The sequence below is a fragment of the Podarcis pityusensis genome (genome assembly GCF_964106645.2).
Source record: "Podarcis pityusensis genome assembly, chromosome: 15".
Classification (NCBI taxonomy): Eukaryota; Metazoa; Chordata; class Lepidosauria; order Squamata; family Lacertidae; genus Podarcis; species Podarcis pityusensis.
Genome location: NC_138040.1, coordinates 14,227,955 through 14,253,589, shown reverse-complemented (window position 1 = coordinate 14,253,589; position 25,635 = coordinate 14,227,955). Strand labels below are relative to the sequence as shown.

The window sequence follows — 25,635 nt, the reverse complement described above, 5'->3', positions numbered from 1 at the left end:
TGGGAGAATAGGATGCTGGATAAGGTGGACCATCAGCCTCTGCTTATGTGCTCATGAAACTTCAGTTCTACCTGTTGCCTCACCTTGCCTCATGGGTGGGCCAGCCCTGGATTTATGCATGTTGTGGATTTCAATGGGGCTTGCTCCTACACATTCTTAGCAGCTGGATCCGTATCCTGCTTATACAGAAGTCAGCACCACTGAGTTCAGTAGTACTTCTTTATTATTATCCATTTTATTTATTATATTTTGTATGCCACTTTTCCCTCTAAGACGATCAAGGTGGTGAACATGGTTCTCCTCTTCTCCATTTTTTCCTCACAACAACCTTGAGAAGCAGGTTAGGCTGAGATCTGCGACGGGCCACTACGATCAGCCAGTGAGCCTCATGGCCTAGTGGGGATTTGAATCCTTGTCTCCTCCCAGGTCCTAGTCCAACGGTCTAACCATTACACCACACTGTCTCTCACATGCTCCCAAGTAAGGGTGGGGGCTTGCCACCCTCATTGCTAGCCTTGCAACCGGATCTGGACAGGAGAGCACATTTAGCACCGAGGACTGCTCTTGATTTCACTGGGACCTAATTCTAAAGAAATGTGCACCCCTACTTTAAAACTGTAGACTGCCTTGGTTGCCTTGGCAGAAGGGTGATTTGTAAATACAACAAATAGGTAAGTAAAATATTTTTGCAGCTAGATCCATGCATACTAGGAGCAAGTGCCACTTAACAGAGTTCGCTTGCCTACACAAAACACCTTTAAAGCACCTGCCACACACACACACACAAATCCTGGGAGCTGTAGATCTGAGTGGTGAACTGCAGTTCCCAATGTTCTTTTCGTATGCTTTAAAGCTATGGCGTTCCTACATAGACAAACGCCTGTTTTGTTTGGTTACTTTGAGCTTGGATCCGCATTAAGGCTTCGTAAACGCAAAACAAAGCTTACAGGAAAATCGATTTTATATATATAGGTCCAGTAGCACCTTAAAGGTAAAAAGGGACCCCTGACCATGAGGTCCAGTCGTGACCAATTCTGGGCTTGCCCAATTCTGGGCTTGCGGTGCTCATCTCGCTTTACTGGCTGAGGGAGCCAACGCGCACGGTACCTATTTATCTACTTGCACTTTGACATGCTTTCGAACTGCGGGAGCTCACCCCATTGCAGGGATTCGAACCGCCAACCTTCTGATCAGCAAGTCCTAGGCTCTGTGGTTTAACCCACCGCGCCACCCGCGCCCCTTAGACGCATCTTAGAGACCAACTAAGTTTGTTCTTGGTATAAGCTTTCGTGTGCACGCACACTAAAACCGGGAGGTGAAGAGTTAATAGGAGGAAAAGGAGGCGTGGCTTGCTCGGGTCAGGAGCGGAGACACGGCCTTGCCTGCTTCCAAAGAACCTTTAGGAAAGCAGCCGCGAACGGTGACGTCACGCCGCGGGGGGCGACGCGACGTTCTGTGCGCATGCGCCCGCAGCGCGAGCGAGAGGGGGAGTCGGAGATGCCCGGATTTAAAAGGGGTCTTCGCCGAGGCTGAAGGGGCCCCATGAAGGAAGGTGCGTGTCCGCGAAGGAGGGGAGCTGGTTGAAAATGGGCGAGGGGACGCGCCGGTGGGTCCTGCTCCCCGCTCTTTCACGGAGCCTAGACCTGAGGTGATGGTGATGGGCGCCCATAGGGGGCGTGGCTTGCGCTGCCCCCTCCCAACCGTCACTCTGTGGGGAAAATAAATGGCGCGTGCGCGGTAGCCACCAAGCATCCCCCAGCCCACGAGGTGCCTGAGGCCATGGTGATGGGCAGGGAGGAGGAAAAATGGGTCAGCGAAGGTGAGGAGCTGTTGTCGAGGGGTCTCTTTCTCTCTCTGCCTGGAGCCTCCTTTTCCCCCTTCTCTTCCGACCTAAGATAGACTTGAGGTGATGGGGAGGCTCTCCCAATATTCATTGGGCAGGGTTGGTGGGATCAGGTTGTGAGTGTACTAAATAGAGAAGCGTGTCTGCTCCACGTGGGTTAACCCTGAAATTGCTAGGCATGCGTGTCGTTTGTAATACAGTATATTTCTCCTACTGACTGTAGCCATTGCACGTGTTTTGTTTTTGCAACAGGACTAACTTAAATAAAAAGATTAAAAACTGCAAGCCCACCCAGTTTCATTAAGCTTCAATAGCGCTGAAGTGTTATTTGACAACAGCCCGTTTAAAGTGCAAGTGTTCATTCAAATGCCGTTTGTAAAAAGGAAACTCTTCCCAGTCTTGAAGGAAGTCAGACCCATGGAAGCTCTCTTCTGCTTGCCTTCTTTCTTATGATCAGCCCAGGCCTGCCTGCCAGTTTCCTCTTCCTCCTTAGTTGCCCCTTGTAGAACACAGCTGTGGGGAGGAGGATGGGAACAAAAGTGGAATTAGTGGCTCTGCCTGTCTTTGGCTCTGACTCACCTACCCTTTCATCTGCCCTACCAGCCGCCACAAAGTCACTTGACCAAACCAGTTTCTGTGTGACTGGGAAAGAGTTTTGTAACACTACTATCACACCAGAAAAAAAAATGTTTTCCCTCACAGCTGCCAAAAATAACCACAGTTTTAAAATGCTGTTTTCTAATTTCAGCCTCTCGCAGCACGTGTAAATCTCTCAGGAGGGTTGGATTTCTTGAAGTATTACAATATAGACATATATGAAATTTGATAAAAGTAGAAGTTAAGGCCTGTATTTTCTGCTGATGTTTCTTTTTTAAAAAAACTGCAGTTTTTTGGTCTTACGAGTCTCAGTGTTGTTTTGAACATTGTCTTTTATTTTAAACGAAATGTGTATTTAATGATCCATTGTTTAGGAGCTGTATCAAGAGGGTTTCCCTTTAAAAGGTGGCTTTATACTTATTTTAAATAAATGGATCCCAAGTAAAAGTCTCCATTCATTGAGGAAGAATGATGTCTCCAAGGGTAGTGGTGACCCCCTTTCAGCAGAGTCTGCAAGAGCCCTCTTGTCTCTTAAAAAGGCAAGTAAATTGATCGTGGCCTCAGTTTTTCTTACCTAGACCCCTTTTGTACAGAGTTATATGTATCTTTCCCCACCACTTCCTTTTTTTCTCTTAGCTCAGCACAGTGAAAGAAAAGGAGACCAGGGTAGAATCTACACACATATAAAAACGCTGTGAAACTACTTTTTTAAAAAAAAGTTTTGAAAAATACATTGAATTTTGCATAGCTCACTATCGCCATCTAGTGTCACATTTGTATATTGTACTTTACAACACATTTAAAATGTTTTATTTGCAGCTATGTAGCTGAGTCCCAGGAAACTACATGCCTTTTATGCTCAGGGTACATCTCCTAAAGGCAGCCAGAACCCTCAGCAGAAGTGAAAAAACCTTCTTGCTGTCAGCACAGACAGCTCATACCCGTGCTGGCCACAGTTTCCAAAAGATCGTTGCCTTCCGCAGGTGCTCCTGGTTGTGGAGCAGCAGCACCCCATCTCCGGCTGGCTGGTGGTACCAGCCGTGCATTGCCCGTGGCTTTCTCTTCCCATCGCCACTACCCGTTTGGCCCTCAAAGTCCCTGTGCACAGTCTCCGAGATGGCAGAGCAGCGCTACTGCGTGGACTACGCCAAGCGAGGCACAGCGGGCTGCAAGAAGTGCAAGGAGAAGATCCTCAAGGGGATGGTGCGCATCGGGAAGGTGGTGCCCAACCCATTCACAGAGTCCGGCGGGGACATGAAGGAGTGGTACCACGTCAAGTGCATTTTTGAGAAGCTGGAGAGGGCCCGGGCGACGACAAAGAAGATTGAGGACATCACGGACTTGGAGGGCTGGGAGGAGCTGCAGGACAGTGAGAAGGAGCTGATAAACCAGCACATCTCGGGTAAGCGGTGGTGGTAAGAGCAGTTATATAGGGTGGCCCAGTATTCAGAGCCTTGGCTACTTAAAGTTAGCCACATTCATTCATATTATTAGTACTAGTGTTACAAATTATTTGTTTTATTTTATTTATTTTGATAATCATTTTTATTAGTTTTCAATTACAATCCAATAATGGCCTTATCATAGCAACACCAATTTTTGACACAATTAATAATACCAATCGTTGAAATACCGAATTATATAATTTAGATAAGGTGGTCCCCCACATGCTAGAATTGATGGCTTGATTATTTGCTTTATTTCTATGTTCCAAAATCTTATTAATTTCCATTACATTCCAGGCATCATAATAATCCCTTATACAACAACTGCTATATTCATAACTTCTGTTTGTGTTGACACATTAAATGATTTATAAAACTACAAGTGAGGAACTCAGACTATATCCTTGTTCTTCCTTTGTGTGGCAATCATTCTGTACCTGATGTTTCTTCCTATCCTTGTATTTATTTTATGTTTTTATGGCATTGATATCCCACCTTTCCATGGAACTCAAAGTGGCGCACAGGGTTCTCCTCCTCCTCTCTTCTAATCCCCACAATAACCTGCCACTCATTTTCCATTACTTTGCCAATAGGATCCTGCCCATAGTTAACCGATTTGTCACAAGTTGCCTGTGTTACGTTTGGCTTTTGAGTTGAGGCCCAGATACATGACAAATCACTTTTGCTAGTAGCTTCTCAAATTTTTTTAAAGGGGGGGGGCAGGTTTCTCTGAACATGTATTACTCAAGACCTGTAGAGGTGTAGAATAAATTCTGTGGCTCCAGAGGCCTTTAACCTTTGACCCCTCATGTCTTCACAGATCTTACTTCCAAAGCTGCAAACACGCCGAAGAAAAAGGCCACCGTCCAGGCGAAGATTTCTGCCAGTGGTCAAATCACCTCCCCCAAGAAAATGCCGGCAGCTTCTTCTGATCCATCACCAAAGAAATTTTCAGGGTTTACAGGTGCTTAAGAGATGGACGGGCCTCTTTCTTTTGGTTGTAATTCATTGGTGGCTTTTCCAGCTCAGAGTCTTAGCTTTGGTTCTGTGGGGGAATCTGCAGGTGCTCTTGGATGTGGCCAATCCATGTCCAATGATCTGGGTTTTAACATTTAGGCCATCTGCTGATAGTCTTCGTTAACTGATGATTTGGCAAGAGTCTTAAGGATGCAGGAAGAGCCCTGCTGGATTAAGCCAAAGGGTCCATCTGTTTCTGTATCTTGCACCTCACAGTGCAAAGCACAAAAGGCTACAGCCCTCCCTTGCAATTGCATCACAGGACCTTGTATTCAGAGGTAGACTGCCTCTGAACATGAAGGTTCCATTTAGCTATTGTAGCCAATATGTTGGTAGACTCATCCTCCTCCTCCATCATCTCTATGAATTTGTCTAACTCTGCCTTGTAAGTAAGCCCACAAAAGTATACCAGTCTGCTGGAGGGGGTGGGGCTTACAGGTCTCTCCTCCATTGGTCTGCTACATTTCTTACCTGGGTGCAGAGGAAGGGCCTTTTTTCTCTGGCAGCCCACCTGTTCTGCCCTGGCAATGGAGGAAGGATGGAACACACCATCCCTTCCTCCAGCCAGTTTGCTTGCCTACAAAGAATTCCTTGTCGCCTATGGCAAGTGGGTGAGTGGTTTGGGCTGGTCTAATCCCTTTTCTAAATCTAGCTAAGCCAGCTGGCATCACCACATCTCGTCACAAGGGAATTCCATGTGTTAAGCGTGCTGAGTGAATAAGTCATTTTCTAACATCTGTTCTGAATCTGTTGCCCATCAGCTTCACTCCTAAGGTATGAAAGAAAGAAAAATGTACCTCTGTTCACATTCTCTACAGACAGGGATGGGGAAACCTCTGCCCTGCCATCTTGTTTTGACCTGCTGGGCTTCCCCATTTGGCCTATGAAGCTGTTTTGGCCGAGCCTTGCCCATCTTGCAACTCACATTATCTCTGACCATTGTGGCTGGAGCTGATGGGTGTTGTCATCCAACAAGATCTGGAGGGCTGCAGGCTAGCCACCTCTGTGATACACTCTCCTGGAAGTGATCCCTATTGAGCATGACTTCCTTCCAATCACCCAGGCCTAGGATCAGGCTGGCTGATTTGAAATTCCAAATCATTTGCTGGTGGTGATCTGCAGCAGACATCCTGGTAAAACACAGGTAGCCAATGTGGTGCCCTCCAGATGTTGCTGGACTACATCCCTGAATGATGGGCAAGCTGGCTGGGGCTGAGGGGAGCTGGAGCCTTCATCATCTTCAGTTTTAATCCAGAAACAACAAATCTGAGAAACGCTGCCTTGGATCTACTCAGGTGCTGTTACCTGCACCTGGTCCTCAGGATAGAGTGGGCCAGAAGTGCAAATAAATGTTTTGGGGTGTGTGTGAAATCGCAGGTCATGCCAGTCAGCGGTATCTTTCCCTGAAGTTCTCCTTTTTCTGCACAGCTAAGCCGGGCAGCTCTGATGAAGTGGCTTCTGCATCTCCCCGCAAGCCCAGCTTGTCCACGGAGAAGAGTGACCCAAAGCACAAGGACTGTTTGCTGCGGGAATTCAGGAAGCTTTGTGCTATGGTAGCCGACAAACCTAGCTACAACGTCAAGACCCAGATCATCCAGGACTTCCTGCAGAAGGGAACCAGCGGAGGTACAATTCCTTCTCCCTTTCTCTTTTTTAAAAAATTGGGAGCGTTTGTGTTGATGTAGAGGGCAGGCTTAAATATATGAACAGTTATTATTATTTATTAAATTTGTATACCACCCTTCATCTGAAGATGACAGGGCGGTTCACAACAGAAAAATACAAAAAGAAAAACACAAAATACCTAATTTTTTTAAAAACCAGTAAACACCCCCCATATTATTATTTATTAAATATGAGTGATCTGCCAAATGGGACAGGTGGAACACAGTTCGTTTCCTCATCCTGGTGACATAATGTACGGTATATGCATGCTATATGTCAGTGGTCCCCAAACGCTTTCAGGCCACTGCCCCCTTTGTTCCATAAGCTCATTCCCAGTGCCTCCAACCCAACAAAAAGCATTTTTCTGAATAGCAGTTTGCACAACCCACAAAGGAGGATCATAGCACAATAACATTCAAAAGAGTAACAATTAATTAGTTACTGTTTTGCACTCAAAGTGACTTGGATGATAAAAATAGAAATAACAAAGACGTTGAAGTCAGATGTAAAATCAGCAATAAACAAGGGTTAAAATAGTCATCTGTGATAAGCTTGGGTTGCTGTGATTAGGGCTGTAGGTTTTCTAGAGACCTCTTCATTATGGGCAAATGTGGTCCACAGAGGCCAGGCTGTCCATTCTCACCTCTTTCCTTGTACCCAGATGGCTTCCGTGGGGATCTCTACCTGACAGTCAAGCTGCTGTTGCCGGGGGTCATAAAGAGTGTTTACAACCTGAATGACAAGCAGATCGTAAAGCTCTTCAGCAGGATATTTGGCTGCAGCCAGGAGGACATGGTCCGAGACCTTGAACAAGTGAGGAATGAGTTTGCTATGTACAGTCATACCTCGGGTTAAATATGCTTCAAGTTGAGCGCGTTCGAGTTGCGCTCCTCGGCAACCCGGAAGTAACGGAGCGCGTTACTTCCGGGTTTCGCCGCTTGCGCAGACGCTCAAAATGACGTCACGCGCATGCGCAGAAGCGACGAAAAGTGGCGTGCGCAGACGTGCCGTCGCTAGTTACGTTTACCTCTAGATGCGAACTGGGCTCCAGAACGGATCCCGTTTGTATCTAGGTACCACTGTAATGGTCTTGAATCTTGGCCCTCCAGGCCTGTCCGTCAAGCCCTCAGGACACTCCCCAAGGCACACGCCCATCAGCCATCCTTGAGTGTTTTGGCCTGGCTGGGATGGATCATTGAACTCTGATTATGGCTCTTGCTTGCCTGGATGGAGGACAGAGAGAGGTGTTGGTGTAGAACCAGGATTCAAGATGGCCTTAACAGGTTGCAGAACTGGCCACAAACTAACAAAATGAATTTCAATATAGACAAAAGTAAGGTTCTGCACTTAAGCAGGAATAATCAGGTGCACACATTTAGGATGGGAGACACCTGGCTTGGCAGCAGTACATGGGGAAAGGATCCAGTGGTTTAGTAGATCACAAACTTAATATGAGTCAACAGAACGATGCAGCAGCAAAAAAAAAAAAAAAAAAAAAGAATGCTAATCCAGGCTGCATCTAGTGTCCAGATTGAGGGAAGCAATAGGACTATTCTATTCTGCCTTGGTCAGACCCCACGTGGAGTCCTGTGTCCAGTTCTGGGCACTACATTTTAAGAAGGATATTGACAAGCTGGAAGGTGTCTAAAGGAGGGAGACTAAGATGATCAAGGGTTTGGAAACCAAGCCTTTTGAGGAAATGTTGAGGGAGCTGGGATGTTCAGCCTGGAGGACAGAAGTGCTGTTACATGGAAGACGGAGCAAGCTTGTTTTCTGCTGCTCCATGGAGGACAACCTGAATCACTGTATTCAGATGACAAGAAAGGAGATTCCAACTAAATATCAGGAATAGCTTTCTGACAGTAAGAGCTGTTGTAAAATGGAATAGACTACCTTGGGAAGTGGTGGATTCCCCTTCACTGGAGGGTTTTCAACAGAAGTTGGATGACTATCTGCCAGCGATTCTCTAGTTGTTTTCTGCACTACAGAGGAATGGATTAGATGACTAGATTATTTTCAGGGTCCCTTCAAATCCTACATTTCTATTATTTTGTGAAAAGACTCCCCCTCCCTATTCTCTTATGTGATTTAGTGTATGATTCTATTTTAAACAGGGTGATGTGTCTGAGACAGTGCGGATCTTCTTTGAGCAGAGCAAATCCTGCCCCCCGGCTGCCAAGAGCCTCTTGACAATCCAAGAGGTTGATGACTTCCTGACACAGCTCTCTAAGCTTTCCAAAGAGGACGACCAGCAAAGCTTGCTGCAGGATGTTGCAAACAGGTACACTAAGAGGTTTGAGATTCCTGGCTGGGGAGATCAAGCTAGAGGTGAGGAACTTCCCCGTGTTTCCAGTGTGTTATTGGGGCTCCCATAATTCCTTACCATCAGTTTAGCTGACAGCTGGGACTGATGGGAGTTCTAGTCTGACAACCTCTGGAGGGTGGCAGATTAGAGGAAGGCCACAACAGGTTCTGCTCTAAGGACAGATTCTGAAACGGGGGCCGCTAGGGGCACATTGGAAGATGGCCGACAATACCATCTCTCCGTCTCACACGCGGCAATTAAGAAGCTAATATGGGAGTATGTAGCCTCCCTTGTTTCCCCAGGGAATGGGGGAAACACTGCCTTTGCCTGCAGTTGCCATACATCACCCCCAAGTTCGAAAGAAGAAGGGAGTGAGGGCACTAGGTGCACAGCACTCGTGTGGGATGGCTCTCCCGACGCCGTCTCTGATCGTGCGACCTGGTTGCAGGAGCTCAAAATAACAATTAGAGCAGCAAATGCACATGTTTCGAGTGAAGAACAGGAGTTTAGACTGCTAATTGAAGTGACCTCTGTGAAGTTGAGCGACTGGCTGGATTCAACAGGAAAATATATCAAGAAGAAGATACATCAAAGGGTCGGTATGTCGGAACGGGATAGAAAGGGGGGGGGCTTTTCTTTTTTTCCTCTATGTGATTACCTAACAATCCCTCCCCAAGAAGAACCGTTGCATAATTGACTATAAGCGAGACGATTAAGAAACTGTGGAAATGAATTACTAACCAAAGGCTTGGCTTATGGAGATCTGGAAAAGAAAAAGGCTTTTGGATTGACGCAGTTATAAAAAGAGAGTCGCCATGTTGGCAGGCTTTGTTGTAGGATTGACGATCAAGAGGGGGAGGAGGCCTTGGCTTTGTTATTATATCGGACTCTTGGCAGAACCCCCTGAGAAGATCGAGAAGGGAGTGACAGGCCTGTGAAGATTAATGAGCAGACGTTAAGATTGTTTTTATGGAAGTGATGAAATGTGTCTGCTGTCTGAATATGACTCTTGGATGAATGGAAAAATCCACACAGGATTATAAAAATGCTTGTTTTCAACTCGCTTGTGGAGACTATCAGAGGTCACAAAGTAAAGAAAGGAAAAATATACGAAAACAACAAGAAGAGATGAGGAAAACAACAAAGAAGGAATGGATAGAATTGTGAACATTATTTGGACAGAATTGTGAACATCAAAGCAGCAGCAATAAGATGACCGGATCCCTTTCGGAGCTCGAAACATGGGTACCCCCAACAAAAAATTAAAATTTGGCTCTGTAATTTGGAATTAATGTGATTTGATTGGTTTGTTAATAAAAATTATTATTTTATTTTTTAAAAAAAGGACAGATCCTGAAGTGGCAGCACAAGCTGCCAGCTTGCTTTTGCAGAAGCAGGGATCTGTTTACATGTCTGAGTGGAAGACTGTTTTGGTGCTTTTGTAATCCTGCTTGTGCAGTGATAGCAACCAAAACAATCAAGGGGATGGAGCAAATCCCCTATGGGGAAAGATTGCAGTATTTGGGACTTTTTGCTTTAGAGAAAAGGTAAGAGAAGGAAGTTTGTGAAACTATGCATGGCATGGAGAAAGTGGACAGAGGAAAGTTTTTCCCCCTGTCGCATAACATTAGAATTTGTGGTCATCCAATGAAGCTGAGTGTTGGGAGATTCAGGAAAGATAAAAGAAAGTCCTTCTTCACTCAGCACATAGTTAAACTATGGAATCCTCTCCCACAGGAGGCAGTGATGGCCACTGACCTGGATAGCTTTAAAAGAGAAGTAGAGAAATTCATGGAGGAGAGAGAGCTATTGATGGCTACTAGCTGCGATGGCTATGCTCTGCCTGGAAACCACAGGAAGGGGAAAGTGCTGCTGTGCTTGGCTCCTGCTTGCATGCTTCTCTTTGGGGCATCTGGCTGACTACTGGGAGAGCAGGTTGCTGGGCTAGATGGGCCACTGGACTGATCCAACAAGAAAAAAAAATCACTGGGGAGAAATAATCTGCATAGAAGTGGGAGGGGGGCTCAGCGTTCTCCCTGCTGCCCCTTCCTTTACAGGCTGGCTTGGTAGGCTGCTGCTGCATCTGTTTTGATCTTCAGCACTGCAAGCTGCATGGTCCTTATGATTAAGTTTTTTAAATAAATAAATGCACAGTTTGCAGCTGATAAAATCTCCAATGATTAATTGTTATGCTTCATGATCTTGTTTTATGATTGTTTTTAATTGTTCTTTTAATTTTCAGGTGCACGGCCAACGACCTGAAGTGCATCATCCGGTTGATAAAGCATGACTTGAAAATGAATGCTGGAGCCAAACATGTGTAAGCTCTCTCTGTGTGTATGTCGTTTCCAGAAATAATGCAGAAGTCTAAAAATGGGATGTGATGGAGACATAGAAGAAGACCACTTGGGCTCTTTTTGAAATGGAGCTGCTCTCCCAACTCTCAACAGCCCCAAGGACCAAGCTTTTAGTGTGGCATAGCAGTTAGACTGCTGGACTAGGACCTGGGAGACCAGGATTCAAATCTCACTCAGCCATGAAGTTCACTGTCTCCCAACCTAACCTACCTCACAGGGCTGATGTGAGGATTAAAAGAGTAGGTTTGGGGGACCATGTATACCACCCTGAGCCGCTTGGAGAAAAAGATGGGATATAACTGCATTAAATACAAATATATATAGCGTCATCAGCCCAGTATTGTGCAGTGCTCCGCCAATGGGGATTCAGCAAACGCCTTCTGCGCCAGCTTTTGGAACGCCTGCTGAAAATGTTTCTATTCTGCCAGGCCTATGCAGCCAATTAAGAAAAGATCCTTCTGTGATGGTTAATGATGTAACAAATACGGTTTTATTGCTGTAAACCACTTTGACTTTCTTTTATGATTCAGTGGTACACAATTTTGAAATAAATACAGTCTTACCTTGGAAGTTGATTAGCTGCAGGAAGCTCCTGCAGCTAATCAGAAGCCGCAAAAGCCCCATCGGACATTCGGGTTCCAAAGAATGTTCGCAAACCAGAACACTCACTTCCAGGTTTGCGGTGTTCGGGAACGAAAACATCCAAGTACCAAAGTGTTTGGAATCCAAGGTACGACTGTATGTAGAAATTTATTACTATTACTGTTAATTATAGTTATTGATCACTTCTTTGCCAAGGTAATTCAAAGCAACTTGCAGTATATAAACAAACACATATGTTGACTCTGGCAACAATGTACATTCGTACCTTGGTTCTTGAATGCCTTGTGACTCGAACATTTTTGAACGTCCAATGCGGCTTCTGCAGCTTCCGATTGAGCCCAGGAAGCTCCTGCAGCCAATCAGAAGCCGTGCCTTGGTTTTTAAATGTTTTCGGAAGTCAAACGGATTCCATTTCAGAACCAAGGTACGGCTGTATCTAAAAGGCAATCCTATTTTTGAAAAAGCAGGATTAAAACATACCACCCACTCAAGAAGGCCAAAGATAATGAAGAGAGAAAGGCCTGATTGAAAAAGAAATTTTTTTTGCCTGGCACCTAAAGCTATGCAACGATGACACCAGGCAGGCCTCCCTGGTGAGAGAATTCCACAAACAGCGAGGTGATAAATAATGCACTGACCTTTAAAAATTCAGGCCTCAGTTTTCCCTCAGCTATTCTGTGGTCTTATTCCTCACACAGCACTCTTCAGCTCCTTTCTCCCCTCTTCTATCTCAGTTGACAAGAATACAATTGCTGGTTCAGGCTAACAGTCCACCCTCAAGCACATCCCAAGCACAAGAGCCCTCTCTCATCCTGTGACTTCCAGCAACTCATTGCTGCCTCCAGTAGTAAAGGCAGAGCAGAACCATTGTGGCTGGTAGCCATCGATAGCCCCTCTCCTCTATGACTTCATCTAATTTTATAGGAAAATAATATATGAGACTGTTACCTCCCACAATCTTTCTCCCTGCCTCCTTCTTTCCTTTCAGGTTGGATGCCTTGGATCCAAATGCTTACGAGGCTTTCAAAGCCTCGCGCAACCTCCACGACGTAGTCGAAAGGGTGCTGAGGAACCAGCAGGAGTCCCAGAAGGTGCCAGGCCTAAAGAGAACTCTCAGCGTCGAGGCCACACTGATGACCCCCGTTCAACCGATGCTGGTAAAAAGAAACAGCCCCAAACCCTGTGATCTGGTGGTCTCCTCATCCAGCCCATGGAGCTCCCTTTAGAGGCCCTCCTGTCCCCATCTCTGTCAACTGTTTGGCTTTTAATGAAGGCTAAAGCAAGGAAGAATCTAGTGGCACTTTTTGTGGGATGAGCTTGTGTGGACCACAGTCCATTCTGCAATGTAAGAGCCTGGCTGCTGCCAAAGGGCAGTCCATCCAGCCTCGCATTCTGTTCTCTCTGTGCCCAACTGGATGCTAGAAGATGGGGAAGAGTAGGACAGGTGTATAAATCATTCCAGAGCTGCTTCCAAGGAGGGAGAGCTCTTGTGATCTGCAGGCGGATCTTCTAAAGTGCTGAGAATCTCTTTTTCAGAGGGAGAGCAGCTATCCCCAACCTGGTGCTTTCTGGATGTCTCCAACTACAGTTCACATCAGTCACTAGGGCTGGCCAACGTATCAGTATATCTTCCAAAACCAGTTTGAAGTCCATATTGTGAGATCAGTTTCATAATTTTTGACCTGGCAACAGAATGTGAATAATCACCCACACACTATGCAAAAATCACAATGTGGGGAAGAACGTGAAGCCAGCGAATGCCTCTACATAGCTCCACCTTATTTCAGATATTGTGATATATTGGTATATCACAATGTTGGAAACCAGATATCGCACAGTCCTTTCAGCCATGCTGGCTGGGCTGATTGGAGTTGTAGTATGAGACCTCCAGAGGACACCAGGTTGTTGCAGAAGGTCCCAGGATCATACCTAAACACCTCGAGGAGAGGATTGGAGAAGATCTTGGCCTGAGCAGCTGGAGGATTGCTGTTGGATTTTGGGATAGACGATACTGTTTTACATGGGGTGTTGGTCTGCATAGTAGAAGACAACTTGTGCCTAGCTTGTACAAGGAGAAGGGACATAGATCAGGACTAGAGAATCTGCCTTATAGGCAGAAGGTCTCAGGTTCAACTCCCAGTAGGGTTGGGAGAGACTCCTACCTGAAATCCTGGAGAGCTGCTGCCAGTCAGTGTAGACAGTACAGAGATAGGTGGACCCATGTTCTGGCACAATACAAAGCAGCTTCCTGTGTTGTAGATCTGCATGCAATTAAAAGTCCTAAGGTGGGATTTTCCTTCTTCTTTCTCCAACAAGGCTGAGGCCTGTAAGTCCATCGAGTATGCCATGAAGAAGTGCCCCAACGGGATGTACTCGGAGATCAAGTACGACGGGGAACGCGTCCAGGTGCACAAGAAAGGCGACCACTTCAGCTACTTCAGTCGCAGCTTGAAACCTGTCCTTCCACACAAGGTCAGTGGAACCTTCTGTTACTTTATTATGATTGCATTTCTATCCCACCTTTTTCTACAAGGAGCTCAAGGTGGTTTACATGGTCCCCCCATTTCCTCCTCACAACAACCCTGTGAGGTAGGTTAGGCTGAGAACCAGTGTCTGGCCCAAAATCACTCAATGTGTGTGGGGGGGGGGGATTGAACCTTGATCTCCCAGGTCCTAGTCTGACACTAACTATTGTGCCACACTCTCTTTACACCACTCCAGTGTTTGGAGTAAGCAGCAGCAGAAGGTTAACTTAGTGTAATGAATACTTGCTTGGAGGATACCTTTCATTGGAAGGTATTCAGACTGAGAGTATAGGAAAGAGTGCTGCAGTGCTGACTAACTAATGTGTTGGAGAAGCCAACAAGCCAGGCTTGCCCCTTTGTTCTCAGGAGATGCATCCGAGATGACCTCTCACCTTCAGGAAGCAGAACAGATTGCAACCTAAGACATACCTTTCTAAACTTCAAAGGATAGAGATAGGTCGGCACAGAGTTTAAAGGTGCGGGAATAGTTTGGGAATCTGGAGGTCCCTTACTCTGTCTGTTTAAACCCCTTTCTGCAATGTGAGTTGTGCCCAAACTTCCAACACTCTTTGGGTCGCTTCCTGTAGAAACAAGTGGCTGGCTGCTTACCAATATCACATACCTGGCATGTTCCGCTAGTATTGGGGAACTAGGAGCCCCTGTTTTCTCAGGTTCTGCTGCCTAAAGTGATCATCTGACTCTCCCTAACAGGAGGAACGACCCTGACAAGAAACTCTGATCTTGTGATGTGCTTATGTTTAAACTAGGTGGCCCATTTCAAGGACTTCATCCCCAAGGCTTTCCCAGGGGGACACAGCATGATCCTGGATGCAGAAGTTCTTCTAATAGACAACAAGACAGCCAAGCCCCTTCCCTTTGGAACACTTGGAGTGCACAAGGTGCGTGGTTATAATCTCTCCTTGCCCAGAAATGGACGAAATGACCCAACTCATTGCAAAGCAGGTTGATTTTATTAAAACACAGCAAGTAACAGCAGATGGAATCTGTAGTTGAAAACATCTAGGGGGCACCAGTTTGGGGGATGCTAAGCTTAGGTTGTGGGGCAGACAGTGGCAAGACATGCTGGTGGGTTATAGCATTGGGTATCATATGTAGAAAGACCAGAATTTTCCTTCTCCCCGTTCTCATGCAGCTCATGGGATCAACCGCTGAAACTGACAGCTTAGAGATTCAGGAAAGATGGGGAGAACTTCAGAAAGGCAGAATTTAGGGACATCTCGCCTGCAGAGAGGTCAAGATTTACTTCAACTATGGTTCATTAAACCTTGGTTTAATGTTACGTGCAAATTCTGTCCAGTATTTTAACTGTGGTTTGTTTACTGCCAGAAAACCACAATTTGAAGCTGTGTTTTTTACTGGCATCTCAATTTAACATGCAAATCCAGCCTGCTTCCTTAACTGTGGGTTTTCTGACCACCTCACCCCCAGACACTCATCAAGCACTTTGCCAGCAAAGTTTGAAGCAGTGAGCCATGGTTGGTTTGATCATCTGTGGAACAGCTCACTGGGTTGAACAGAGGCACTGTCTTTGGTCTGACAGAGTTCAGTTTCCTAGACGAAACTGATTCCTGCATTGCACAGAGTTGGGCTAGATGACCCTTTGGGTGCCTTCCAACTCTTTGATTCTGTGAAGTTCCGAGAGGGGGGCAGGGAGCAGCCATGGGAGGATCTGAAGCCCTGTCTGTGAGCTGCACAAAGTGGACTCCAACTCCCATCAGCCCCAGCCAGCATGACTAATGGTCAGGGATAAGGGGACCTGCAGTCCAGCAAGGCACAGGGAGAGAGGCTGTGGCCAGTCACAGTGGAGAAAGGCGGGCCGAGGAGGAGAGGCAGCAAGGAGACCCAGGGAAGACTGTGGGCCTTGCCAAATGGAAGAGCTTCTGCCTAGCTCTACAGGATTTTTTTCTCCAACCCCAAATACAATCTGTGTTCTAACACATCACTGTCTCTCTGCAGAAAGCAGCTTTCCAGGACGCCAACGTCTGCCTCTTTGTGTTTGACTGTATCTACTTCAATGACGTCAGTCTGATGGACAGGTGGGTCTCATTCTCTCAGTATAACTCAAGACCATATCTGTTCCTTTTTATCCCCTTTGATCTGCAGAACTGGCCCTGCTACAGGTGCCATATAATACTCATTATGCACTTGTAAGAAATTGGACTTTTTAGTGCGGCGGCATCAGCCACACTTTGGAACTCCCTGCCTATTGACATCAGGGAGGCACCTTTACTGTCCTCTTTTTCACACCTGTGAAAAACACTTTTGATTAGGCAAGCCTACCCAGATATGTAGAATGTTGATCTGTGTTCTAATCTGGTTTTTAGCATATCTTTGGTTTTCATTATTCTTTGAATGTTTTAAATAGTTTTTTTTTACTGTTGTTATTGGCTGTTGCACTGTTTTATTCTTTTAATGTCTACATTTCATGAAATAAATAAAAATTAAATAAAGTTAGGCCCATTTCGTCCTGAAACCTGTTTTTCTCATCATCGTTCTCCATCTCTGCCCTGTTTTCTCCAGGCCGCTCCGTGAGCGCCGCAAGTTTCTCTACGATAACATGGTGGAAATCCCCAACCGAATCCTCTTCTCGGAGATGAAGCACGTCACGGTGGGTGCCATTCCAGACTGTGAGCTGGAAACACTTGGAAATGTCCCCGCGGGGAATATTGAAGACTCTCAAATTGCCACCAACAAAAATGAGCTCAGTATTCTGAGGAGCCTACCAGCATTAGCCTAATAATGTCCACAGTGTTCTGGAATCCAGACAGTTCTTTTCTGTTTTGTCCATATTTGACTGAAGTAGAAAATCAGCACAACCTAGGTAGGATGGGGACAGAGTGACTTCCTTACATTCCATTCTTGATGGAAAGAGTTTTACAGGTCTGCATTTTGTTCCTTCTGATTATTATTATTATTGTTGTTGTTCCTGCAAGAAACTAACACAGCCAGTCACTCCCCCTCTGGTAATCCTTTTTAACTTGGCTATTTCTCTTTCAGAAAGCTTCGGACCTTGCTGATATGATCAACCGGGTCATCCGTGAGGGGCTGGAGGGTTTGGTGCTGAAAGATGTGAAGGCATGTATCCTTGTGTTTTTGATACACACACCAGACAATTTATTTTACTTGGTTCATCAGCTTGATTTCTTTTTAAAAAATTAATAAGTGGTTTACATAAAATGGTACAAAATATTCATTAAAATTGGCAATAAAACCCGTAAACATAATAAAATGATCATAGATAAAAGAAACAAACATAAAATTACCTGTCGAGATAGGCTTGGCTAAGCAAAAAGGTTTTAATAGGCATCAAACTGCACAACGTAAGTGCCTGCCTAATATCAAGAGGCAGGAAGTTCCAGAGACTAGGGGCATCACACTAAACTATCAGTTTCTCTCGAGTGTGCAACAGACATTATGCTGCACTTGTAAAAGTGACAGCTCCACAGATTGAAGCAGTCAAACGGGGCACATTTTGATTACTTTTTAGACAGGAAAGTGAGGTGCTAATGTTGGTTAAACTGAAGATCTCCATCTAGAAATCGTCTCTCTCTTCCCTCTGCCTCTTCCAACTTCACAGCTATCTGCTGGCATTGTTCTAGAGCTTCAATGCCTATTTTTGCAAGCATAAGGACTAGGAGGTTGCTTTTTGTTTTTAAACATGCCCTGGATGTGATACGCTTTAGAGAGCTCTGGCCAACCGCCTCTTCTTTCTTGCTTTGGCCTGTGCAGAGCCTCTATGAGCCAGGAAAACGCCACTGGCTCAAGGTGAAGAAGGACTACCTGAACGAGGGGGCAATGGCTGACACGGCAGACCTGGTGGTCTTGGGTGCCTTCTACGGCCAAGGGAGCAAAGGTGGGTGTCTTAGAAACCAGCCTCAGAGGACCACTTGAGAAGCCTGGGAAATTTCCTCCCCCCACCCCCACCCCATCACTGCAACCAATCTAGTTGGTGGCGATCCATGGGACATAAAGTCTGCTTTTCCAGTTGAGCTGCTCTAAAGCAGGGACCGCGTTTCCCTCCCTCTCTCTGCCGCAGGGGGGATGATGTCCATCTTCCTCATGGGCTGCTACGATCCCGACAGCCAGAAGTGGTGCACGGTGACCAAATGCGCCGGCGGCCATGATGACGCCACGCTGGCCCGGCTGCAAAAGGAGCTGGACATGGTGAAGATCAGCAAGGTTTGCAGCCCGGAGATGTCACAGCCCTCGAGTGTCGGTTGCGGGGATTCTCAAAGAGCTTCTGCCAAGTCGGCATACATAAGAACAGGTCCAATGGCCCATCTAGGCCAGCATCCTGTTCTCACAGTGGCCAACCAGGTGTCTCAGCAGGAAACCCACAAGCCAGGACCTGAGCACAAGAGTGCTCTCCCCTTCCTGCAGTTTTACAGCAACTGGCATTCAGAAGCATCACTGCCTCTGGCCATGGAGGCAGAGCATAGCCGTCATGACCAGTAGTAGCCATCAATAGCCGTCTCCTCCACAAATTTGTCCAATCGTCTGTTAAAGCCATCCATCTGGTGGCCCTCATTGCTTCTTGCAGGAACTATGCACTGCATGAATAAGTCCTTTGTTTTACCCCTTCTGAATTTTCCAACATTCAGCTTCATTGGATGCCCACAAGTTCTAGTGTTTCTCCATGCCCTGCATAATGTTTTTAACTTCTCTCATGTCACGTCTTGCTTGCCTTTTCTCTAAGCTCAGAAGTCCCAGACACTGCTGTTTTTCCTCAGAGGGGTGTCACTCCACCCCCTTGATCATTTTGACAACACTGAACTAGATGGATTAATGACATGACTTAGCCTATGGCTGCTTCCAACGGTCCTTTCAGCGCTGTTGCACTCCAGTCTTGTTTTGCGGGCTTCCCAGAACAGTTATCTGTGATTGGCTACTGTGAGAAGAGCATGCTGGGCATGCTGGACCTCCATGGGCCAGGCTCTTCTTCAAAGATCTTCCAAGGTGTGCAGCTGGTAGACTCAAGGAATGGGATTATTTTGAAGGTGACTTCCTGTGTCTTTTTCTCTCCTTCCTAGGATCCCAGTAAGATTCCAAGCTGGCTGAAAATAAATAAGAATTATTACCCAGACTTCATTGTTCCAGATCCAAAGGTAAAACAGCCTGAGAGGGAGGGGCAGGAGCTGCAGGGGGAGAGGAATAGGATTGTCCCTGTGCAAAAGTTACAATGGGCTCTGATTTTCAATGTGGACCTTTTTTTAGAGGTTGTGGGCAGGGGGCGTTCTGTAAATGAATTGTTAGTGTCTGGTGTGGCTAGATAGGTGAAGCTAAGCAGATATGAACCCAGTTACCGTATTTTTTGCTCTATAAGACTCATTTTTTCCCTGCTAAAAAGTAAGGGGAAATGTGTGTGTGTCTTATGGAGTGAATGCAGGCTGCGCAGCTATCGCTGAAGCCAGAACAGCAAGAGGGATTGCTGCTTTCACTGCACAGCGATCCCTCTTGCTGTTCTGGCTTCTGAGATTCAGAATATTTTTTTTCTTGTTTTCCTCCTCCAAAAACTAGGTGCGTCTTATAGTGTGAAAAATACAGTAGATCCTAGGTCGAGAAACCACTGTTCTATATGAGAGCTTTGTGTGTTTGGGGGGGGGGTAGTTCAGTTTTAAAAATTCCACATACAGTCTTACATTGGTTCTCGAACAGAATGCATTCCGGGAGTCCGTTTGACTCCCAGAACTGTTCGAAAACCAAGGTGCAGCTTCCAATTGGCTGCAGGAGCGTCCTGCAGCCAATCAGAAGCCACGCCGGATGTTCGGCTTCCAAAAATCGTTGAAAACCTGGAACACTCACTTCCGGGTTTCGATCATTTGGGAGCCGATTTGTTCAGGAGCCAAGGCGTCTGAGATCCAAGGTTCGACTGTATACAAAAAATTACACATTCCTAAACCCTTGGATCTGCCCCATGGCTAGTGGGTAGGGGAGAGCAAGAGAATCCCCTGTACTTCCGGTGCCTATGTGCCAAGTGGGCCTTGTCCAGCAATCAAAGTGGAGAACTTAAAAGCTCTTTTTGTAAGAGATAACCCCAAGCAGACCCGGCTCAAAAAGAGGTCTGCCTTGCTTGGATTTAACTTGCACAATTTGAACCATCCTGTCTTCAGCCAAGTATGGTTGAACTCACATGAATTAAATGAGCACAGGATGCCATCAGCTTGTATTTGTGTTGTGTGTTAAAAGCCCCTTTTAATCATATCTGTTCATTTGGCGCCCTACCTCTTCACTGGATCAAAGACCCGAAGTGGGTTTTCCTATGAACTCAGAGCACACACCATGTTGCCTCAACCACTTCTCTCAGATCTCCTGACCATGTTGAAAAAAGAATCTCGTTCAAGTATATTGGGAGCAGATGAATGTTTCTCAGACTTCTTGAAAACAAGGAAGAGGGAGCATAATCCAGGCTGTGTATATGTGTGTGATTAATACACTACAATTCTGCACCCAGTACTCCCAAGACTGCCTCTCTGGCCATGGGGGCTAGTAGTTTCCTTTAGAATTTTCAGAACCCAAGCTGAGATTCTTGGGGTGCTGAATTCTGTTCCAGTCTTGTCCAGAACTCGCACAGAATTCTGGCTGTTCTCCAGCAGAGTTCTCCCTCACAAACTGCTATCCTTTAATGGTGAACTGCATTGAGCAGCAGAGAGAGGATTGGCCAAGTAAGGTTGGGTCAGCTCATTCTGCGATTGTTGCCCTCTGCCTTAGGAAGCACCAGTCTGGGAGATCACGGGGGCTGAGTTCTCCAAAGCAGAGGCCCACACCGCTGATGGGATCTCCATCCGCTTTCCACGCTGCACGCGGATCCGAGACGACAAAGACTGGGCCACGGCCACCTCCCTACCGCAACTCCGGGTGAGTCACCCACTTCTGCTGCTCATCTGCCCTTCCTTTAGAACCAGGAGTGGAACTTCACTTGATTCTTAGGGGAAGCAGCTGTAGCTCAGTGGTGGAGCATCTGTTCTGCATGCAGAAGATCCCAGGTTCAGTCCCCAATGACGTCACCAGGTTAGATTGGGAAGGTTTCTCCTGCCTGGAATCTAGGAAAGCCGCTGCCGGTCAGTGTGGACAGTACTGAGCTAGGTGAACCTGTGGTCTGACTCAGTATGAGGCAGCTTCCTCTGATTCATAGAATCATAGAATTGTAGAGTTGGAAGGGACCTCAAGGGTAATCTAGTCTAACCCCCAACCCTATAGTCAGAACCAAGAGGACTAGAATCATGCTTAGGTGTGGCTGGCAAATCCTGAAGGGTATGTCTGAAATCCTGGAGAGCCGCTGTCAGTCTAGGCAGTTCTGAGTGAGATGGACCAAGGGTCTGGCTCAGCTTTATTTGTACATGTGTGTTTGTAAATAGATAGATAGATCTTTTAAAATTATAATCTCTTTTGTTTCAAGGGAAAGGGCTGCAGTTCATTGGTGGAGTGTCTGTTCTGCATGCAGGATATCCGAGGTTCAGTCCCCAACGGTATCCCCAGGTTGGGTTGGCAAGGCTTTTCCTGGCTGAAACCCAGGGGAGCTGCTGCCAGTCGGTGTAGACAATACTGAGCTAGATGGACCGGAGGCACCTTCCTTTGTTCCTTGGCTGAGGGTTTCTTTCCTGTTTTCTAATGGCAAATCCCTATACTCTGGCGGGCGGCAGGAGCTATACCAGTTGTCCAAGGAGAAGTCTGACTTCACTGTGGTCGCCATGGAGGAGGAGAACTCCACACCTGGCAGCAGCGGAGAGACAGAAGGGCAGTCGAGGTCTTCCACTCCCCGCAAGGCTCCAAAGCAGCCCTCCAGCAAGTCCCCAGCAAAAGCTAAGAAGCCTGAAGGTGTGGGGGCTGGGATGTTTGTTGCTGTGGGAGGGGGGCTGGGGAGGGCTGTTGAAAGTTCCCTTGGGCATCAAACCCTGTCCCAAATACAGACACACCCAGCTGGGTTCCTGCTTTGCCTTTTGACAACACATGGTGAGAGGTGCATCTGTAGAAGCAGGGCCTTTATGGTCATGGCCCCAGGGCAGCCCAAAGCCACAGTTCTTAACTCTATTTTTAAGGGACTGCAAGGTGCACCTTTTTTCTTATGGGGATTGGGGTCAGAGATGGAGGGAAGCTTCTGGCCCTCCAGATGTTGCTGGACTATAACTCCCAAGGACTATAAGTCCCAGCATCCTCCTTGGCCATTGGCAGGTGCTGATGGGAGTTGGACATCTAGCAAACCACAGGTTCCTCCATCCCTGCGGAGGGCATTGTGCACTGATCAGTCTCTCAGTTCATCAGTGATGCTGTTCCATTTTTGTAATTCATGCTTTAGGTTTCTCCGTGTCACTAATTATAATAGTTACTTATTTTTTGTTCTGGACAAGCAGCATAAAATTGTTTCTGGATAACATCTCATGGAGGGGCAACACCCAAAGCTTGTTCGGTGCCAATCCCTGCCACATGCTTTCCAAAACACTCTCAGGGCCACCCTAAAGCCCATCCAAACCCTAGTGTAAAGACAGGCTGTTGCAATCAAGTTGCCTGTCAGTAGCCAGGAATAGGGTGATGATCAGCCACTGTAAGAAGGGGAGAGTCTGTATTTCAGTTGGTGGAGCACTCGCTTGGCACCCAGAAGGTCCCAGATTCAGTCCCCAAGTGGGAGACACTCCTGCATGAAATGCTGGAGAGCTGCTGCCAGTCAGTGTAGACAGTACTGAGCTAAATGGACCAATAATCTCACTGGACTAGATGGGCCATTGGCCTATTCTAGCAGGCTGTTCCTGTGGCTTTAACTGATGCAGATAATTATTTTAAGTGATCAGTTTCCCACTCCACAGTTTATGGGGTAAGGTGGGCTAGAAGACCAGTGCACACCGCCACAATATGCCCACCTTTGACCCTTCTACACTGCCCTCTCCCTTCTGGCAAGGCACCCTAACTCACTGATGTAGAATGTTTTGTTGTCTTTTTTCTTTTTAGCCAGCAAACCTGTAGAAAAGTCCCCGCTGAAGAAGGCCACGGAGAAGCGAGGAGAGAAGAGGAAAGCCTCTGAGCTGGAAGGAGAGAAGGGGAAGGTAAGAGGACCTGACCTCCTCATCCCTCTTGTGGGATATGGATATCAGTGGCTACTAGCCAGGATAGCTATAATCTGCCTGCACTGTTGGAGACAGCTTGCCTCTGAATACCAGCTCCTGGGGGGAGTGTACTCACCCCCTGCTTGCGGACTTCCCAGAGGTAGGTGGCTAACAGGTGTGAAAAGGTGTTCCTTTGGCCTAATTGAGCTGTGCTCTTCTTACTTTCTTGTAACTGAAGGAAGCATTCTGAATAACAATCTGCATACTTGGGAAAGAGAAAACGTTTCATAGAATTGTAGGAAGAGACCCAAAGGGTCATCTAGTCCAACCCCTTGCGATGCATTTAATTCCAAAGGAAGCCTTCCAGTGATGGAAATGCTTTGTCGGGGGCTTTTCAGGCATTGCCAATGAGTGCCTGCAAAGCCCCTTTTGTCCAAGCACTTCCCCATCTTCGGTGATGTCAGATAGGCGTGGCTCAGTTGAAGCAACCTCGTGGGCCAAGTGGAGAAGTCCTGTGGGCCGCCAGTTCCCAACCCACCATATAGCAAGCTGAGTCCCTCCTCACTCACCAACCAGTTGTGTTTCTTCCCATTTCTCTATCCGCAGATGCTGCTGGATATCTTCACTGGGGTGAAGCTGTACCTGCCTCCTTCCGTGGAAGGCTTCAGCAAAATTAGGCGGTATTTTGTCGCCTACGACGGAGACCTGGTCCGCGAATTCGACACCTCCTCAGCGACACACGTTATGGGGGACGTGGAAGAGAATCCATCTGCCAAGCACGTCTCCCCGGACTGGATCTGGGAGTGCATACGGAAAAGGAGGCTGGTAGCCCCTTGCTAAGCTGGTCTTTGGCCCATGCCAGGGCCGCAGCCGCCACAGGGACAGGTGAGGGGAGCAAGGTGGCTTTTAAGGATGCCTTGGCTACATTTTTAAAGAAAAGGTTTAACACCTTTTGGGATGAAATTTTCAGCTCTGATAAACTGACATTATGGAAATCAAATTAAATATTACCTCATGGGTCTGTTCTTATTTCTAAGAATAAAGGGGTATAGTTGTCGTCCTGTCCCGTCCCCCGCAAAATGAAAAGGTGGTATTGTAAGTCTCCTACTATAGGGTCAAGACCCACAAGTGCAGCAGAGCTGTCACTGCCATGCAAACTGCTCAGCCAAGTCTGAAGGTTTCTGCCTTTTACTCCCCTTTCTTAGAAGAGAATCTTCTCCTACCTCCTCCCCATGTCCCAGTGGGAACATGTTGCCTGGCTTGGGAAGAGGCTGTCATTCAAATTTCCATGGCTTCAAACTTGACCATTAGCCTGACAACTGTAGTTCATGTGTTGTGAAGTGACCAGACTGCTGATGGGAGCTTTAACACATGACACCCGTGTTAAAACAGCTGCACTGGCCACCCATCTATTACCGAGCCAGGTTCAAGGTCCCTGTATTAATTTACAAAGGCCTGAACAACTTAGGTCCTGAGTATCTCAGGAACTACCTGAACCCTTATATCCCAGTTCAGTCACAGAGATCATTTGCAGGAGTGTTGTTGGTCATTCCCCAAGTAGGTGAGGCTCATTTGACAACAGCAAGGAATCAAGCCTTTAGTGTCATCAGTCCAGTCCTGTGGAACACACTGCCACTAGATTCAGCAGGCACCTTCTGTGCCAACTATTAAACGTCTGCCGAGAGCTTTTCTGTTCTACCAAGCCTATGAAGGCAATTAAGAATACAGCCTTCCTCAGTGGTTAATTGATGTCTGTTTTTAACTTTGTTGCTGTAAACTCCTTTGATATGTTTCTAATGACACAGCAGTATACAAATATTAAGAGAGGTGACAAGGCATTGCTGGTGACAAGGGAATGCAGTCAGGGAGGAATGGTGGGCTTTTTTTCAGGGGCAACTCACAGGAACTCAGTTCTGGCACCTCTCTGCTGAGTGCCATTGAAGAAGAAGAAGAAGAGGAGGAGGAGTTTGGATTTGATATCCCATTTTATCACTACCCTAAGGAGTCTCAAAGCGGCTAACATTCTCCTTTCCCTTCCTCCCCCACAACAAACACTCTGTGAGGTGAGGGGCTGAGAGACTTCAGAGAAGTGTGACTAGCCCAAGGTCACCCTGCAGCTGCATGTGGAGGAGCAGGGAATCGAACCCGGTTCCCCAGATTATGAATCTACTGCTCTTAACCACTACACCACCCTGGCTTGCCATTCTAAGAGAATAAGGGAA

The 25,635-nt window shown here is 46.7% G+C and overlaps 1 protein-coding gene across 5 annotated transcripts; it reads left to right on the top strand.

Annotated features, from left to right (window-relative positions):
* Positions 1–1,417: 1,417 nt before the first annotated feature.
* LIG3 (DNA ligase 3) lies at positions 1,418–24,421 on the top strand. Of its 5 annotated transcripts, XM_080984000.1 has the most exons (21): positions 1,420–1,552; positions 2,815–2,979; positions 3,424–3,842; positions 4,706–4,849; positions 6,331–6,528; positions 7,229–7,380; positions 8,682–8,848; positions 11,115–11,192; positions 12,821–12,989; positions 14,149–14,304; positions 15,125–15,256; positions 16,335–16,414; positions 16,899–16,986; positions 17,376–17,453; positions 18,108–18,231; positions 18,415–18,557; positions 19,409–19,483; positions 21,087–21,233; positions 22,019–22,193; positions 23,319–23,413; positions 24,020–24,421. In XM_080984000.1, exons 2-21 carry the CDS (start codon positions 2,909–2,911, stop codon positions 24,251–24,253), a joined length of 2,925 nt encoding a protein of 974 aa, XP_080840126.1. In that variant the 5' UTR covers positions 1,420–1,552; positions 2,815–2,908; the 3' UTR covers positions 24,254–24,421. The 5 variants fall into 5 exon arrangements, with proteins under 5 accessions (XP_080840123.1, XP_080840126.1, XP_080840127.1 ...); XM_080983997.1 differs by lacking the exon at positions 2,815–2,979 and having other exon boundaries at positions 1,418–1,552; positions 3,260–3,842; XM_080984001.1 differs by lacking the exon at positions 2,815–2,979 and having other exon boundaries at positions 1,442–1,552.
* The last annotated feature ends 1,214 nt before the right edge of the window (positions 24,422–25,635 follow it).